At 38.3% G+C, this 18,841-nt stretch overlaps 3 protein-coding genes across 13 annotated transcripts; 1 reads left to right on the top strand and 2 right to left on the bottom strand.

Moving 5' to 3' along the window:
* Positions 1–49: 49 nt before the first annotated feature.
* Positions 50–13,858, bottom strand: LOC122624878 (dynamin). Of its 10 annotated transcripts, none has more exons than XM_043804623.1 (17): positions 13,747–13,858; positions 12,795–13,108; positions 11,264–11,337; positions 10,444–11,200; positions 10,262–10,378; positions 9,975–10,203; positions 9,753–9,910; positions 9,588–9,694; positions 8,993–9,186; positions 7,288–7,407; positions 6,895–6,906; positions 6,097–6,102; positions 4,651–4,854; positions 4,487–4,580; positions 4,273–4,412; positions 4,062–4,204; positions 50–940 (listed from the first exon to the last, which is right to left on the bottom strand). In XM_043804623.1, the coding sequence occupies exons 2-17, from the start codon at positions 12,938–12,940 to the stop codon at positions 790–792; spliced, it is 2,652 nt and encodes an 883-aa protein (XP_043660558.1). In that variant the 5' UTR covers positions 12,941–13,108; positions 13,747–13,858; the 3' UTR covers positions 50–789. The 10 variants fall into 10 exon arrangements, with proteins under 10 accessions (XP_043660558.1, XP_043660557.1, XP_043660562.1 ...); XM_043804622.1 differs by lacking the exon at positions 13,747–13,858 and adding an exon at positions 13,662–13,739; XM_043804627.1 differs by lacking the exon at positions 13,747–13,858 and adding an exon at positions 13,671–13,718.
* A 529-nt stretch (positions 13,859–14,387) lies between these two features.
* LOC122624462 (putative ribosome-binding factor A, mitochondrial) lies at positions 14,388–15,341 on the bottom strand. The gene has a single exon (XM_043804008.1). The coding sequence runs from the start codon at positions 15,263–15,265 to the stop codon at positions 14,450–14,452; it is 816 nt and encodes a 271-aa protein (XP_043659943.1). The 5' UTR covers positions 15,266–15,341; the 3' UTR covers positions 14,388–14,449.
* A 460-nt stretch (positions 15,342–15,801) lies between these two features.
* On the top strand, positions 15,802–18,360 carry LOC122623680 (membrane-associated progesterone receptor component 1). 2 transcript variants are annotated; one of them, XM_043802964.1, is made up of 5 exons: positions 15,802–15,900; positions 15,968–16,023; positions 16,190–16,624; positions 17,447–17,599; positions 17,662–18,360. In XM_043802964.1, the coding sequence occupies exons 3-5, from the start codon at positions 16,264–16,266 to the stop codon at positions 17,886–17,888; spliced, it is 741 nt and encodes a 246-aa protein (XP_043658899.1). In that variant the 5' UTR covers positions 15,802–15,900; positions 15,968–16,023; positions 16,190–16,263; the 3' UTR covers positions 17,889–18,360. The 2 variants fall into 2 exon arrangements, with proteins under 2 accessions (XP_043658899.1, XP_043658900.1); XM_043802965.1 differs by having other exon boundaries at positions 15,861–16,023.
* The last annotated feature ends 481 nt before the right edge of the window (positions 18,361–18,841 follow it).

The raw sequence follows: 18,841 nt of genomic DNA on the forward strand, positions 1-18,841 counted from the left end.
TAAACCACACTTGCTTACCAAAAGAATCCAAGTAATAAAAGGCAACGCGAATAATTTATTTTTCTTTATTTTCTTATTAACAAACGTCTATAAACAAGAATCGTTAAAGACCATAACCTTAACACACACAATATTTATCATTGAATAGGTTTTGTATAATTTCTTGCGCACATATCGATGCTAAATAATATGTGTTCGCATATAATTCATTGCTCTGAGGATAGTTGATACAAGGTTTAGAGTGAGTACATAGTTAGATTTTTACCATCAATGTAGAAGCATTGTAACATTGCAATTAACGATTTTCTTTTTAGATATTTCTTCGGTTTCATTTGAGCTTTAAAAAAATACTGGCTTTATTGCATTCCTGCACTCAATCCGCCTTCTTTCACTGCGATTCAAATATCATATAATACCCTCCGTAAACGAAAACTATGAAGCTAGCTGTGTTTTACATATAAATACTCGTTTTGGAAAATAAATTTATTTATTTCACTTTTAAATATACTTTAAAAAGTAAATGTTATCCACGATGAAATCGATTCGAAAGCACTAATTTGAATGTAGAATTAACCAAAGATCACGTAGCACACCGTTTTGAATTTTTCCATAACTCAAATTTTCAAACCATACACAGACACAGATACACATTGCCATCTTCGATTTGGGTGCGGTGATGATACATCTTTGATAAAAAATGATATGATATGAGGGGCGCGCGTGCCGGCTGCTCTAACTTTCTGTAAATAATTAGCAAACTCTGCATATTGTGCTCAGCGCTTGAGGGCATTACTTGAATCGCGAACTGAAGGCATTGGACAACTCATTGATGGCTGCCTGGCCCACCGCCTGGTTAACCTGTCCACGCATACTCTCCGGCACATAGCGATTGGCTCCCGATTGCTGGACGAGGGCGCCGCCGACAGCTCCGGAGACACGGCTTTGAAAATGAACAAGGGGGGATTATTTAGTTTTGGGTAACTTTTTGGGCAAATGCTTGAATCGAGGGAACAACACCCATAACCTTCATAGCCTTTAGTTATGCATATATCTAAATTCAAATCATTCGGATCTGTTGTAGTTTGAATACACCGATGATCACTCTAGCATTACCCAACTTCGACTTCGACTTCGCCATTTACGTACATGCATCTGCACAGGTATCGACTCCTAGATACACACCAAACATAGAGCAATGGGTAATGGGTAATAGGTATTAGGTAGTCGCCTATACCCCGCCAGTAAGCAATACACACTTATGTAATACGAACAATTTATGTATTTATTTATGCACTTTATTTGTGTATACGTAAACTGGTCATATGTAATTTAATTTGCTGCATATTTCCATCGTCACAATCCATTTGAGTAAGTCACAAGAGTATTTTCATGACTTATATATTTGTAATCAACATTATAAATAATACATTGTACATAAAAATATTGGAAACACGTATTTTGTATATATATATATATGTATATAGATATTTTTAGGGTTGTCGTGGCAAAAAATCGGTTTAATGTCAATTAAAAAAAAATATATATTTAATGACATTGGCTATAATTATGGTTATACATATAATTGTGGTAAATCATTTTTTTGTATGTTCCTGGGAATCGATACAAATCACTCAACAAAATCTCTGCTAATTTCGCAATCAAAAAAACCTGCTCTCAACGAATTCAAATCAGTATCTCGATTTCTGACCTGACGAAAACTTAAGCAAAAGCCTACATACAAATACGAAGAGGAATGGACAATACAAATAAGCGTTAACTTAATCCTGTAACTTAATCGTTTCTTGGAAACGGGACAGCTGATGATTCCACAAATCCGAGAATCCGGATGGGGAATATAACATTTTTCTTACAGAAATTAATCGAATTTGATGGCGAACAAATTATAGTATGATTACGATATAGCGAAAAGCAAAAGCAAGTCCTACTTAATTATGTAATTTGAATCCCAATATGTAATTGCAGTGTGCATTTCCGTTAAATGGAAGGGGTAATTTAGTATTTAGTTAGTTCGATTTTAGTTGTTAAGTTGTTAGTTTAGTTTAGTTTGGTTTGCTTTAAGTTCAAGGAAATACTTTGTGACTGACTTGAAATGTTCTCAACGCTGCGTTACCTAACATTTTCTAATTTAATTGGGTTTTATAGTTTAACATCAACAACAACACAATGCAGTTAACGAAAGCTATTTATTAATAGTTAGCTATATAATTAAGATCATTGGTTAATATCGTCACTAAGCATCTGCCCGTACAAATAGTTTACATAACTTTTGAGCTTATGCCGTTGATAATGGGGGGGAACATCGAGTACTCAATTAATCAATTAATCAAATAATAATAATAATTAATTAGGCATGCACGAACAAATGCACATACATTTGTACACATATGTATGTATATATTGTATATATCTACACAGGAAAGTAGACATTACGAAAAACATCTTATGGAATTAAAGAAATCATGTGCATCTCGACTAGTTGCTTTTCACATATTACGAATTTATATCAGTTTCAACGCTTCAGATTATATATATACGACTACAATAATACGCAAGCGATTCAAATGTATCGATTTCCCATCGTTGTTGATTTCTGGATTTTGCCGGAATAATATCAAATTACAATTGTTGAAAGTAGAATTGTTTGTTTGGGTATTGTTTTGTGGTTGGTTAAATCGTCAGCAAGCTACTTTTTGCAGATTCATCCCCTAGATACATAGATGTCTCTTGTCTCTCGACGCTGACAACAATTTAACGACGCCTGTTCGTATTAATTGGTTTGAAATTTATTTTATTTTCATTGTTTTTTTTTTGAGTTGGTGTTGTGTGGAGTGTGTGATTTAATAGTGTTTGCGTTTTTATCGTTTCACATAGAAAGAGAAAAAAGAGACAACAAAAGAGTTTTATTAAGTTTGTTCGGGAAATCTGGTCCAAGCACATTATTATTCAACTTAAATTTAACACTTATCCTCAAAAATGACTGGAATATTACAAAAAGATTTATTCGGAACGGGGTTTCACAGAAATCGGGTTTGCTTGAATTTTTGATTCTCTTCAAATGTCTCTTCAATTTTCGCAGTGCCACATTTTCAAACAATTTTTTCTTTCTTACTTCTTAATTCAAAAATATTCCCAGTCGAAATCATAATTTCTATAAAATAAGTTGAATTTCTCATTAGCAACATCGGTTAGATTTTAGATTTTTGTTAGAAATTAGTATTTCAACATTTGTGATTTCAGTTAGTAAACTTTAAGTAACGTAAGTGAGGTACATGGTTTATGCATCTTCCCAAATCTACATTGGTTTTGCTTTTTCGATACCCATTTGCATGTAATACCTAGGCGAAGTCACGTTGGATAATGATAGAGTGAATACTCACGTCTTTTGCCGAGATTCACTTGTATTATTCACAAAAAACCTAACTTTTAGTTATTTTTAAACAGCAAACACAGTAGATAAAACGAAGTCGCAACTGTCGATTACGAATTCAAAAATACAACTTAAATACACAGAGGTGCCACAAAAATCTCGTTCGATGAACTTTAAATTCTCTTTAAATCTAATTAGAAAAGTAAGCAAGTTACTCTGAAGGTAAGATTATTCAAATGGCTTTAAATCTTGTTTGTATCTACGTTCATTGTGTTGCTGACCTTGAATACTATCTCACTCACTATGCATTCATTCTGTTTAAGGCATTTATCTATGAGGAAGAGCTCAGAAGTTCCATATATGTTGCAGTGTAAAATACATTATTTTAGCTTTCGTACAAATAAACAAAATACCAATCAAACTATTCCAAGCAGTCAAGTTGTTCGTATTTTTCTGTGGCAATGCGACCGTTTCGGTTTCTCGTGGTTTCCCATTTGGTAAGGATTTCTGTGACACCCCTGATACATGGATCATTATTGAGCACACAGATTTAGATAAATTTAAATCTTTAAAAAAGATGTTTGTATGAAAGCAGTCCCCTTTAATAATGATCCACATATGACTTTGTGTATTTGGCAGTAAGTAGATAGAGGGTAGATAGAAGGGTACTCACGATGGGAGCATTGGTGGGGGAAGAGCTCCTCCGGGACGACCGCCGGGTAGTGGTGGTGCCCCACCTCCTGGGCGATTCGGAATCGCTGGCGCTGGGCGACCGGTAGCTGGTGGCAATGGTGGGTTCCGTCCACCCAAGGAGCTCTGCAAGGAAACACACACATTGACCTACTTGCTACTCTATTTGATAATAATTGAACAACTGGTTTTACCTGTGCGGGAGGTCCTGGCTTTCCTCTGACGCCGCCTGGACTTGGAGGAGAAAGACGTGGGTTGTCCAAGCCGCTGGGCAGCCAATCGTTCTTAACCGGCGGAGGCAATGGCGAGGACACGGTGGCCATTGATACGTCGCCTTGAATATGGAAAGGATAAATATTTTAGAAATATATAACAGCCGCTTAAACAGGAACTCATGTCGGTACTCACCTATGATCTGTAATGCATCCTTGCAAGCACGGTACATGCGCAGCATTTCCTCTCGCCGTGTGGCCGATTCAGCCGACTCCTCCATCATCTGGGACTGTGAATCAAATGATATAGTCATGATTACTGCCACATCTTCTGGAGTATCTAGCTAGTAGTTAGCTTACCTGATCACCGGACGCGTAGAGATGTGCCAGCAGTTCGCCATTGATAAAGTCCTTGGCATTGTTGATGATGAGCATCATAATTGCTTTGGGCACCATGTCACGGGTGGTCTTCGTAACGATCTTCATGTAGGAGTCAACCAGATTACGGATGGTCTCGACCTGCCGCTCTAGCTGTGGATCGGTGGAACTCTCCTCGCTGGCCGACTGTTTAGTATTCGTATAGGGGTTGGTTGTGGGATATTGATAGTCCATAAATGATTGTTGGTAATTTTATAGAGTGCATAGGTATGTAAAAACCTAATAACCAACCCAATAAATATTTGAAAGCAAAATAACCAACTGAATCGTGCACATAAAAAACGAGAAAAAACCCTGCAGTCGAGGGTCCGACTATAAGATACCCTTCACCCGCTCTACCCACACTCCAAGTACTTACAAAAAAAAAACGAGGAAAACATGCATGTATTGTAAATTTGCTGGCGGCGGAGGAACCAAAAGTAAAAGTTTTGAAGTAAATGGCTGCATCACTCATAAAAAAGGTACTTCTTTAAGAAACCTTTACAAATTTTTTCCAGGGTGGCGTAACCCCTCAACAGTCTTGTCTAGAAGTCTAGAATATTTTATTTCAAAACCACTGACCCTGTATTTTTTAACAATATTTTTACATTAAGTTAAATAAAATCTGAGTTTAATTGGTTATTTACTTAGGTGATGCCATCTTTTTCGATTCTGAATACTGGGGTTATGGCAAAAAATTTACCATGATATTTCTAAAACCTCGCCAAGCAATAAAACTTTTGAGGGATTGGAAAGCCAACATTTGCACACATGATAAGCCACCGAAACCAGAAAAATCCTCCAAAGGCAAAATTTTTGAAACCCTAATCTTCCGAAACTTATATAACTCATTACATAAATGTGATTGCGATTTCGAACTCTCATTTTGGAACAGTTCGAGTGGCATGCGTTTCAATATTTTAAAAACGTTGAGTGAAATAAATGAATCCAATAGTAAAGTATAATACAAATGAACTTGAAAAGGTCAAAGTGCATGCTCTCCGGACGCCCGTCAAATTTAAGTAAAACTGCATAGTTATAGTGTATGTACATAGACCTTACAAATATCTATAACTCGTATTTACTTAAATCGAAGACAAGTCATCTAGAAATTGATAAAAATCAAGGAGGAACGATATAGCCGAGTATCCGACTACGTGGTACCCGCTACTTTTAGTCCGTTTGAGCCCAACTAGTTAGCATAAACCGATTTCCAAATTTCGAAATCATTCAGAAAAACGGACATGACTACATCTTCCATAGGATTGGAAATATTTAATGAGTAATGGCACGAGTAGCGGGTATAAATTAATAATTAGATTGTGAGCAAATGCAACAATTACGTAAGGAAAAGAATCAACGCAATATAAAGAATTGAAATCAACATACTTTTTGCTAAAAAACCAACCGGAAGAAATGATTAATTTTGTGTGTATTTTGGCGTTTCAGAGATTGGTCGTTTTTTGTTCGGTAGGTGGCGGAAAAATAGAAGAGAACAACATGTTCACAATTGTTATAAGAAACCAGTAACAATGCCATAGTCGAACTGCCGACTATCTTCATCAGTAATTCTAAGTTAGTTAAATAAACAAGATGGAAGTCCGACAAACTACAACTTTCGCTAATGAATAGAAATGCATCACAGCCCGAGTGGATTGAGTTTTAGGGTAAACCCTACTTCAAAGTTATCCGATTCATATCCATAACCATTTTAGAATACTCGGCCTGTGATGTGGTAATCAATCGCACCTTTAACCATTTAAGGGGTTACACCATCTTCAGATTTCAAGGTGTTCTAGCATTTAAGGAATACACTGCTTTATAGATCTTTTTTTTGACTCATATGATTTTGTTGAATGTGATGGCATTTTAAGCCGCAGTTAATGAATTTTGTCAAATACTAAACCAATTAATATGTTAGTAATAAGTTTGATTATAATAAATTTCGATTTTTTTTGCTTTAAATATAAACAATTTGTATCTAATAACGGCTGAAATGCCTCACCAGACTTTAAAAATGAAACAGCAAAAATTAAACGAAAGCAAAATGATCGAAGGGATGTTAAAATAATGTGTTAGTTATTAGTATTCAAAATCGCATACATTTATACGGCATACGACACTTAATGGATGAGTATACTAAATAATATATGAATATTATCCGAAAATTTGCAAAGATTAACAAACCTCTTGTCCTTCCTGGTTGACGAATACATATATAAAGCGTCAATATTGCGAGTTATTTTGTTGATTTGGTCAATGAAACAGCGGAAACAAAGATATATAAATATATAGATAATGTAGTATTCGGAATTGTTTTCAAGTTAAGTTGAAATATCTTTAGGAAAGGACATATAAAACCCAACCTTAAAGTTCTCAGCTTTTAAATAGAGCGAGATGCTAAGTTTAGCATATAGGGTTTAATTTTACAACCAAAGGCCTAGTACACTTTTCAAGCGGGATAATATTTCTATAGGGCCACTAGTTCATTTAGGGCTTTTTTTTCTAAATCCAATTAGTGTAGAATTTAGCCAGAGGCAAGTGAATATTTGTGAGGATTACTGGTTTCTGTGTACGCACCTCATCGCCATTTTCCTGAGTCTCCTGCTTTTCGGGATAAACACCAGCTCGCAGGAAGGAAGCTTTCCAGGACTCCACATCCTCCACGGTCTCGCACGACAGCTCCAGTTGTTTGTAGTCCTAGAATACCGGGTGTTCGAAGGCAGAGAATGAAACATTTTTGATACAACAGCACTTTGCTTAGCCTATGGTACTACATTCAATGGAAAATCAGATCTGGAAGTTGGTGATTAGTTGGTACGGTTCGCTTTTGTCCTAAACCCATGTGTTCACTCTGCTGGTCCTGAATTTACTATATAGTAAATAGACTACTGCTTTGAAGATCCTTGAGGACGAACGAGGATGTGGCAAACTTCCCAGTTTCCGAGATCCTGTTTTCAATGCGGACGGACTCACAGAAGAGAGGAGGCTTCATCGATTAGTTGAAAATGGTTCGCAAAACTTGTAATAAAAGCTAAAATTGTAGATGAAAGTAGCCATGTTGGCAACGACAACAAAGTGGGTTATATTGCGTTATATTCCATATAAAATAAGGAAATTGAGCGAGCTAGCCAGAAACATCCAGAAAGATGTTATTACTCTTTCATTAAATCAGACCATCAGTTCATTTGAATCCAGGATTTCGCAGTCCGTGCAGAGCGATGCCTTGCTGAAAACGCGTTATATAATCTCAAAAAATACTTTTTTAAATGTTCAGACGTTTCAAGTATTGCTTGCAGTGACTTATAAATATAAAAAACGTTGGCACCTTAAAAATAAGCGTTTTATCTGTGTATTAAGTGATGTTTTATGTGGTTAGATTTTACACTGGCAAAACTGTTGGTTGAGCTGTTATGTTGCGTGTAAACTAGCCTAGCAAAGTATTTAAAGGCGACAAGGAAATTGCTGGCATAAATGGGGGAGTCTGGATGAAAGGTCGACTGGTTTACAATGAGTTGGAAGGAAACAACCTCCTAAAAGTACCGAAAAGGAAGGAAATAGATAGCTATAGCCTACACCCATTGCATCCACTAAGGATTAGCTCTTCAGGCTGTTAGTGCTATCGGAAACCTCGTCTTAGGCAAAAGGTTCAAAGCTTTTAAGGAACTACACAGAATAAAACATTTTCAATGGAAAGCGGGGAGAGTCCCGTCTTTTAACCTTGGACAGCCAGTATAAATCACAAGAATATATCCTGCACTTTATCCTGGCTGCAAACAAGGTTCCAGGTGCCAAATCGATTTGAAACGTATTCTGATACCATAACGATTCTGTGCAGGGTCGAAACAACGTTTCTAGGAAGTATTATAAGCTTGAATACAATCGAGAGGTTAGATAATGATGGATGACTACTTTTGGGCGATTCATTGTGAATCGAATAGAGCCGTGAACTTCTTAAGCTAATAGCATCACGAAATCAAAAGGCAAAAGGAGTTTACGACGCGGCAAGCTCCTTTTCCTTTAGTTCGACTTAAATGTTGATAAAAACATAGTAATTTTTATATTATACAAAAAAATAATTAATTGATCTCTTGCCCGACTATTTTAACCAAAGGATTCAAATTGGGGTAATATAATGAAGATTTGAAATATTTTGCGTAAAAATATCTTCAAAAATTGCTTTTGTTTGTTTGTTTAGTTATTTTGATTTAAAAGTTTTTCTCTGGTTTTGTTTTCTGAAATCATTTAAAATTCATTTTTTTGTATGTTAACAAAAATTACTAACCTTATAAACATTACGTCCATCGGGACTAAATAAAGCAAATGTAACACGTCTAGACATTGACATAAATCCCTGCTCAATATCACGCAATTTTAAACCATCCAACGGCAGCATAAACTTCTTCTCCTTCTCATCCTCGTCCTTATACCAGGAGATGCTCTCGGATGTCAGCACAAACCAATAGGGACGCGATCCACCTGCAAGACACACATGCGAAAATCAATACGTGTGATTTAAGAATGATTGAAAGTAAAACAAGCAGAGTGGCGGTTTGGCGGTTGGTTAATTATGCAAAGAACGCAAAGCAAAAGCAACAGAAAACATGATAATACCTGTGGAAGGACTGAAAAATCGTACGTTTAGCGGCCCAGATCGTCCTAATTTTAAATCATTCAATGACAAACACAATTTTCACATAAAAAATACAAATTATAAGAGGTTAAAAATGTCCCGCCACCAAGCGGTGACAAGTTTAGCCGCAAACTAAATTTCTAACAAAGCATTCTGTCACCATTTAGAAGGATACTGCCCCAACCAAATTAAAGTCAGTTGATTGAGAATCATAGGGTGAACTTGAAAGAAAGCGAATGGTGCATACCTTTCATGATACCAAGGTTCTGGATGACCATGTGACCCTTTCGAATGACTTGGTTGCCCAGCTGACGAGTGCCAGTTTTGTTGGCGTTCTCTGATTTATTTTGAGCGCTAGAATGAGATCAAGGTTTAGTTATCCACATGCTCTTCCAAACAACCAAATACGTACTTGGCAAAACCAATGAAGTCCTCATGGTTGGTGTTCATGTAGGCCAGCTCAAAGTCAATGAGCAGAAGGATCTGTTCCTTGCAGCTGTGCTCGCGTTGGCGCACATGTGTTGTGATAATACGTTCGGTCTCCTCACGCAGACGTGGGTATCGACTCATCTGTACAAAGATAATGCAATTTAGACTCAGTGTAGAGCTCGGTGCAGCGAATTAGCTAACTTACTTTAGCTGTGCACATGCGCACAACCACAGAAAGTTCCTGTACGACTAGATCGACACACTTGATAACCGGCTCCTTGAGCAGCGCTATCTGCCGCTTGACAATCGCCTCGAACGCCATGTCGGGTGTGAAGAGGCCAACGCGAATACCGTGGATATTTCGAATTGCAAATGAGATCTCTCGTCGCAGTTCCTTTTCATCACAAGCCATCTTAACAATCTCAAAGCGCAGACTGAAGCAAAGAGATGTTATCAAAAGATTTAGGGGTTTCAAAAATACCAGACACCTACCGTTCATGGAAAATGCGATTGATCTTGGCGCCACCTGAGAGCTCATTTGTGTTCACCAAAGCTGAGCCGCTGCCCTCAATAGTTCGCTCGAAGTCTGATTGCAGCTGCTGAATCATTCTGTAAAAATATGAATACACCATGTTAATCTATCGATACAAACTGCAATCCATTTCTGCACTTACTGGAGCATAGCTTTTGTTTTGATGCTGGCATCGCCTGGCTGAAAGTGCTTGAACTCCTCCACCTCCTTCTCCAGGGTGAGCATCTGTTTCTGCAACTTATCCCGCAGGCCAGGTAACGTGTCCCTGATGTGGTTGGTTAGTTGTTGGTTGAGGACGCGCTGCAAGTAGGGGGTGCCGAGACGGTCGGCCATGTGCCGGTAGGAGGGATGGCTCAAGAAGAACTTGCGCTCGGCGGCCAACGCCTGGTGGATGTCCTTGCGTCCCTCGATATCCTTCTGGGATCTGTTCACCACACCAATGTAGCCACGGCGCAGCGGGAGCAGCTTGTTCTCCAGAATGTCGCGTGCATCGGTGCCCTCGTCCATCAGATCCAGCTTGGTTATAACGCCAATGGTCCGCACACCCTGTGGATCCACCTCCTTGGCCAGCTTGAGGGCATCCGAGTTGGCCAGATCGGTGTTGGCCGGGGTCACAGCCAGAATTAAACAAGTCTCTTTGCGAATAAATTGGAATATCATCTGCTTAATTTGCTGCTCAATATCCACCGGCTGATCGCCAATGGCCACCTTTGTCAGACCGGGCAAATCGATCAGGGTTAGATTGAGTACGTGCGGCGAGTAGACGCGCAAATTAATTGGAATGTTTGAAATGCCTTTGTTACTACCGGTCACACGATCCGTTTCATCTTCGATTTCTTTTCTGATCTCATCGAAACTGGAGAACTTCTTGCCTTTGATGTGCAGGAACTCTCCATATTCTGCAACAAATGGAAAATGGCTTTAAACTAGAGCTCCTAAATGATATCGAAGGCTCGGCTTACCGGTAACTCCATTGATCAGTTGCAAGATGAGCGGTCTGCGAGTCACGATACCAGAGCCACGCGGCAAGAAATCTCTGTAGAATAGGGAAACATTTTGTATTTAATAATGGAATTATATAAGAATCAGGAGAGTTAAGTTATATACGGAATATGTTTGGGGAATACTATTGTGCTAAAGAAGTACGCATAAAGCATTAAAAAGTAGTGGTTTAAGCCGCCTAAGTACTACAACCTAACTGGGAACTCAACGACTTCAGGACACCAAAACTGTCGTGTTAACATGTAAACCCCTCAAGGTTTTTGGCACCAAGACGAATTTTTTAATACCTCTAAGTAGGTAATGAAGAGGTATTGGATAGCCAAGCTAATAAATCAAATGAGAAATGGGGCATGGGGCATTTCGACCAGTTTGGTCACCTGCATCCTGTTTGTACTACCTAGTTAATAGAAGCCTTAATATTCCGTGACATTAAAACTTTGGCCTGGTGGCCGTGGGTGGCTGCCTCTCTCGTTTCCTCCGATGGCTCAGTGTGCCAGGTGGGCGGGCGGGTGAACCACCCTAATTGACATACATATATACATACACATGTACATACATACATATAAACCACGGCGCATGCGAAATCTATCTGGACTATTTTGAACATAGTGGGCTTATGTAAGCACAAACTTTACATGGTTTAATGCAGTTTGTAAATACATGAATGGACATATTGATTAATGTTCTTTTTTAGAGCACTCCTTGGCTAGCCGTGGAAAATACGTAAATCAACTCGAAAAGAGGTCAAACTTTTCCAACGATTTTCGGAAGTAAACATGGAAAGTCATATAGAACCAGAGTTACTTCACAAATCGGACGTAAAAGTGGGGAAAACTTAAAACTCGGCCGTACTATCATTGGCCTTATCTGCACTTTTTGGGGCGTAAGTCTTTGTTTTCGTTATGTTTGTATTTAGAGTGGACACTAACAAAGAAAAATGAGAGACAGCGCAGGCTTATAGATACAAACACAAGAAATCGCATTGATACACACAATTTAGATTTCTGTTTAACAATTTGGAAATAGGTGTTCTTGAATTCATTGGTGAAAATTCCTGAGCCGTGGTGTTTTTGGAATTTTCAAGAGCTTTGTGCAGGCGGAAGATATATTTTCTTATCATTATAATTAAGTTAAGACCACTGATATGGTTTGGTCATAATGGGCAGATACACTTGTTTCGAACACTGCAATTATTGATTGTTGATAAACAACGAAAAACTGCTGAAAGTTTGTGTTATCAGCCATTAGTCATAGTTTTTCGAGCAACGTGGGCTCCCCATTAAACCGAGAAATTATAGAAATAAAAAGCTACTTTTCACAGAAAACTTGGCTTGCAGAAAAATCGATTTGCTGCAGGCGAAAAAGGCCTTTAGGTCCATTATCAATCAAAATATAGGCTAGATATTTTGGGTACTGATAGGGTGATATGATAGTGTGATATTGGGGTATGGTGATATGGTGATATGGTGATAAGGCGTTGGGGATACTCACTTGCCCACGAAGTTCTCCAAAACGGAACTCTTGCCAGCTGATTGGCCACCGACCACCGCGATCTGCGGCAGATCCAATTGCATGTGGACGCCGAGCGATGTGAACGCATCTTGCAGCTTGTTTACAATTGTTATTAAATTATCCATTGCGGCGAGGTCTGATTTCCCACACAATTAGATAAGATTAGATACTCAGATCAGAATCAGATCGAACTGCGATCCCAACTCGTATTTTGTTTCCGTTATTCCTGCTCCCCTCTTGTTTTTCTTTTGTTGTTTCCTTGAATCGCTGGCTTTTCTGCACTGCACACTCCTCTGCAAATTACAATTACTGCATTATAAATACTTTCATGCGTTCCATCACTTTCCTTTTCATACACAACATGTATATAGCCGTATAGATTAAAAAAAAAATATCCACACAGAAAATTGAAAAAATGGGGGGAAAAGAAAAGAAGCGAATTGCAAACAGAAATCGTTATTGGAGAGCACTCATGAGTTACTCATTCTCCCACACGATTAACCCGATATATGGTATGTACCACCACAATAACCTTTCATGCTTCTTCTGATTATAATGGCGATATAGCGAAACTCATTGGAATCGCGAAGTGGTAAAGGTGGGTATGATTGTTGGGTTGCAAGCAAAAGTGTTTATCGACATTTACACAAAAAAGAATTTGTATATATACTCCCAAACGAAACTATCATCGACTTTTCCAATTGTCACTTATTTCTCAGGCGTAACAGTGTTGTGTTAGTGTGGATGTCATGTTGTTTATCGCCACAAAAAGCGCACTGCAAGAACGCATCAACAATTTGGGCTTTGGTCTTTTAAACAAATATTCTTCTTATTGTGCAAACTGACGACAATCACCACACTCCGCTTCCAAATCGTTTCAATGGATTTTTTCGACTAAAACTAGAGATGCAAGTAAGTAATCAATCTGTACCCGATAAGCTGGCCTGGTCTGATTTTTTGGTATAATTGATAGGGCTGGGAGAATCACTCGTCACTCGCGGCGATACATCGATATATCGAATAGTTCAATATGCCAAAGCTTAGTGCTGGGCTTGATACTAATCGTGAGGTGTTGGCGCCAGCGCTGAATCCGCTATCGATAACAATTCAAGCGCAAGGTCGCCCACTATCGCAACTATCAAAAACAGCTGATTGGGCTGCATCAACTTGCAAGTGATTGGTATCTATTAATTTAATTTAAAGTACAGCTACACTGGGCATATCCAAATGGAAATGTATACCAAATATTAAAAGCTTTTATAACTATTCATTTCTTGCGCATGTCCACCTTTTCTGCGTCTTTGCTTTAATATCGATAACGGAGGCGCATTGCGCAGGCTTTAAAAGCAACTGCATTCGATATACAACAGCATAATCGAGTATGGTGTTGATTTGACCTTTGACATTCAATTATAAGCCGTTAAAGCTCTATTTACGAATGCAGTCGATGCTCTATTTTAAAGCACTCAACATGATGAACTTTTTAGGATCAAACGTAGCCAACGTTATTAGAAAATGATTATACGTTTAAGGACCGCAACCGCTATTTTCGACACTATAACCCACGTTGCATGGTATTAAATAACACTTTAATTATTAATATTATGTACATAAGGCAAAGGAATCAACACACGTTAGGTCTTGGCAATATTTTGCCTATGATGGACCCAGGCCTCTTTGGACTTGCGCATCTTGCCGAGAATCTTGTCCATAACTGAGCTTTGGTTAAAACTGAGGAAATCCTGTCGCATCTCCGGCCATTCCTCATCCGCAGCAGTCTGACAACTCTCTGTATTGCTTTCTTCAACTTCCGCATTTGAACTAGAGTAACTATGCTGAAGATCAATCCTGGACAGAACCTCCTGCACCTGATGGAGACCAGTGCTCGTTTTGTCCCGGACAAACTTGATCTTTGGCACTTCGCCCATCAGATGGAGCTGCGACAGCTCGTGCTGCAGTCTGCCGCTCATACGATTCAATGTGTTCTCGAGCTCTTGGTTCTCCCCGCCATCCTTGCCCATCCAATAGACATTGATCCGGGAGAAGTCGCTGGTGATCTTGACATATGAAATCTGCACTCCCCGTCCCACGATAGAATCGGCAACTGCGCCGGTGGCCAGAATATCGGTGATGTTCGTCATGAACAACTTGTTCAGAACGGACATGCGTCGGCTGTTGTGACTCGCAGTTGTCTTCGAGTGTGGGGTTCCAAATTTCAAGGCGTGCAGTGACTTTTGATTGCCGGATGCACCAGCGTCGGGCGATGGATACCAATGGTTTTTGCTGCCCTTCAGCCGATTTCCAAACAACGAGCCAAATATTTTTCCCTGGCGCGTTACGTTGTCTTTACTCGACCTTTTGGAGCTCTTGTTTCGCGAAAGTGCCAATTGGCATGCATTGTTAAGAACTGAGAGTCCATTTTGTAGCCTTAAAACACGAATGCTTAACATTTAGTCTAGTTGCCTCAAATATATTGCCTAGATTAGATAAAATAGAATACAATACAAATAATAATGTGGAATAACATCAGTGTGACCAGCCACTTGGGTTAAAAAATGCGTTAGAGATGGACAGAAGATTCCGGTACTTCGCTCCACTTATTTTTGCGGATAGCCTACTTGCACTGCGTAACCGTTTGTTATAAAGCTTTTTATTCAAACTCCATAATCCACAGAATTATAGGTAATTTTCAGACGTTGGTTACTTGGAGTTCCCTTTTAATCGTCAAATTATTCGGTTAAAAATTTAAAATTTTAAATTTTTCGTTTGTGGATAATATGCGAAATAATCTAAACTATAACGCAAGCCATGAAAATTATGAAATTACGTCAGTTGCTTAAAAATCCTAATATAAATACGTTTGAGACCTGGAATCTCCGTCCAGTGAAAACTGACGCTGCATAGTTATCGGTTTTTCCACCGTTCCCTCAGAACATTTTTAGTGTGAATACCGCGTTAGACCTATTTGGTGTTTGACAACACGCTGCTATCGCTTTTGTCGATTACTTTTTAGTAATGAAAGACCTTTAACCTACTAAAATCATTGTCACAATTTTCATTGGTAGTTCGTAAAAGTGTAAATACAGTAAGTCGCAAAAGGTCGGTGCTGCTGGGCAATAAAAATATTAATTTATGAAATCATTGTTGCGCAGAAAGAATTGGACACAGGAATATGAGAATAATCGAATCGAAACGGCACGTCTAAAAGGTGAGCTAATAAACTTTGGAATTTACATTGCAATTACATATGTACATATATTTTGATCCATTACCAATGCGCTCACATACATTTACCTTTTTTTCTGAATACCGAACCGCTCTTTTACATAAAATCCGATAACGAATAATCCAATGACGGTATACACAATTCGCAGGTTGATGTACAATATTGTAAGATTCAGTGCATAGCGACATCCAGTGAAGTAAATAAATAAACTACCCGAACAAGATGGAATCCAAAGTTGGTGCAGATCCCAACTCGGCCTACGACAAGGAAATAGGCAATAATCTAAACAACGATGATTCCTCATTTCTGGGCAACATACTGCGCGAAATCCTGTACAGTCCGATGAACCTTGCTCTTCTGGCCATCATCTGTTTCCTGGTCTATAAAATCGTTCGGGATCGCACCGAAGTTCCATCCGTTGGCGTTGCAAAGCCATCCGAACCTCAGTTACCCAAAATTCGCCGCGATTTTACCGTGAAGGAGCTTCGCCAGTACGATGGAAATCAGCCGGATGGCCGCGTTTTGGTTGCCGTCAATGGAATCGTTTACGATGTTAGCAAAGGAAGGCGTTTTTACGGTCCAGGTGAGTGCTTGATTATAAATATTTAAATTAAAGCGGCTACGAAGTAACATTTTAAATTAATATTTAGCCGATTATAAATATGGGATCTTTTTTGTATTTATTATACCTTTGTCTATGTAAGCCAGATTGCGAAGATCCCCCTATTTTTATTCACATACGATGTCTATCTATAATTGCAATGCTACATCACCATTATTGGGTTTCGTGATATCTGTAACTTTCTTAATCACATTTAATTTTTGTGGGAGGAGATATGACTTGGAAGTTCCACGACATTTGCTCATATCTCTGCTATATTTCGTCATTTTTTTGCGCTTAGATTAACGGCTTATCAACAAGAAACTTTTCGTTCTGAGATAACGCAACTATCTAACAGAATTTCAATAATTAAATAATGCCGACGAGGTGTTTCAAAATAATTTATAGTTAATCATGAAATGCGAAAATAATTCACCATGATCGTAGTTTTTGTTAAGTATTTATGAGATAGTTATTTAATCGTAGCCACTTTAGATTAGTCGGCCTATTAAGTACTGTTAATATTTGAGGAAATAGTTCTTCATTCCTAAAGGAAATGTTCAAAGTTAGTGTCTTTGAACTGAAATCAGAAACAACGCATTGCACTTTTCCATTAAGTATTCTTACTAGAACTAAGGCGTGCGAGCAAGATGCATGACACTTGTGACGTAGATGCGCAGAAAACCCTAAAGTTGCGCACTTGATTGTACTATCCTCTATCTATTCTGCCGTGGTCATGATGACCAGACTGCTGACACCAACAAACTACGAGTAGATGGTAACATATAATGCTCTGTTTTGCAGGTGGGCCATACGCCACTTTTGCGGGAAGAGATGCCTCCCGAAACTTGGCCAATTTCAGCGTGGAAGCAATCGACAAGGATGAATACGATGACCTGAGCGATTTAAGTGGCGTGCAAATGGACTCTGTGCGCGAATGGGAAATGCAGTTCAAGGGTAATTAAATCGTATATATGCCCAGGTCCATTAGTAACTAACGTTTTTATGATGTTATTTAGAAAAATATGAGCTGGTTGGCAAGCTTTTGCGCAAGGGCGAGGAACCAACCAACTACGACGATGATGAGGACGAGGAGAATGTTAACAATGATGAACAAGAGCGAAAGAACCTACCCAAGTCGAAAACTGAGACTGATGACACCAAACAAGAAAGTCACATTTTGCAAGGCAATGCAACAAAGAAAAACAACGCACAAGATCAGCCCACTTCTTCTACCGACTGTTAGCGAAATCGGGTTTATTGTTTTGCTTTTGGATGTGGCTGTAATAGTTTATTTTCGGTTAGAAACACAACAAAACTAAATAGCATTTCCGACTCTTTTGATGCTGCCTCTGCTCCTTGAAAACCGAGAACAAGACCAATTTGGAAAACATTTAAAGAACACGCCCCAATTTGAACCATACAAATCAAGGCATTAAATTTATCATGAACATTTCAAAAGAATTTAAAACAGATGCAATCGTTTTTGAATGTTATTCTTAGAGTGCAGCCTTGACAAAAGCTATAGTTGTTACTATAATTCACGTTGTGATGTGATCTTGTTCCATATATTATAGTCGTATATTCATACAAATGTAACAAACGGAAATCATAAAATTATTTAAGGAGGAGGCCAATGTGTGAGGGTATGGGAGTCATTTTCGTGGCAATATAAATTTAAATGTAACTATATTTGAAATACAAATTAAATACTTAAACCAGCGTTTTCTTTAATTGGGAGGTGATTCTAATTTAATTATTATAAATTCGTTTAAATAGTCAATCTATTCAATCACATTTTAGTTATGGTTTTTATATCGTTCTAAAAATTACGTTTAAATATAATAGGTTCAAAAATTCCATTTGTTCCCAGTATTTTTGGAATACATTTTGTTTCACTGTTCCCACTACAGTACCATTTACGAGTATCTACATGACATGACATCTACATAATTTCATGTAAATATCTTGATATGATGTTCGGCAGAAGTTGTAACATTTTGAAAAACCATTGTTAGCACTCCGAAGAAATGTTTGCTTTATATGGTTTTATTTTCTATATACATATCAGAAGTAAAACAGCTGATTGATTGATATCGCTGCTTTTGGCTCTAACTCTTCGCATCTTGCTATCGATGTGAAACGCCTAAAATCGCGACCCAGTGGAGACATTCCACTGTTTCGATAGTTATCATAATG

This window comes from Drosophila teissieri, chromosome X (assembly GCF_016746235.2).
Source record: "Drosophila teissieri strain GT53w chromosome X, Prin_Dtei_1.1, whole genome shotgun sequence".
Lineage (NCBI taxonomy): Eukaryota > Metazoa > Arthropoda > Insecta > Diptera > Drosophilidae > Drosophila > Drosophila teissieri.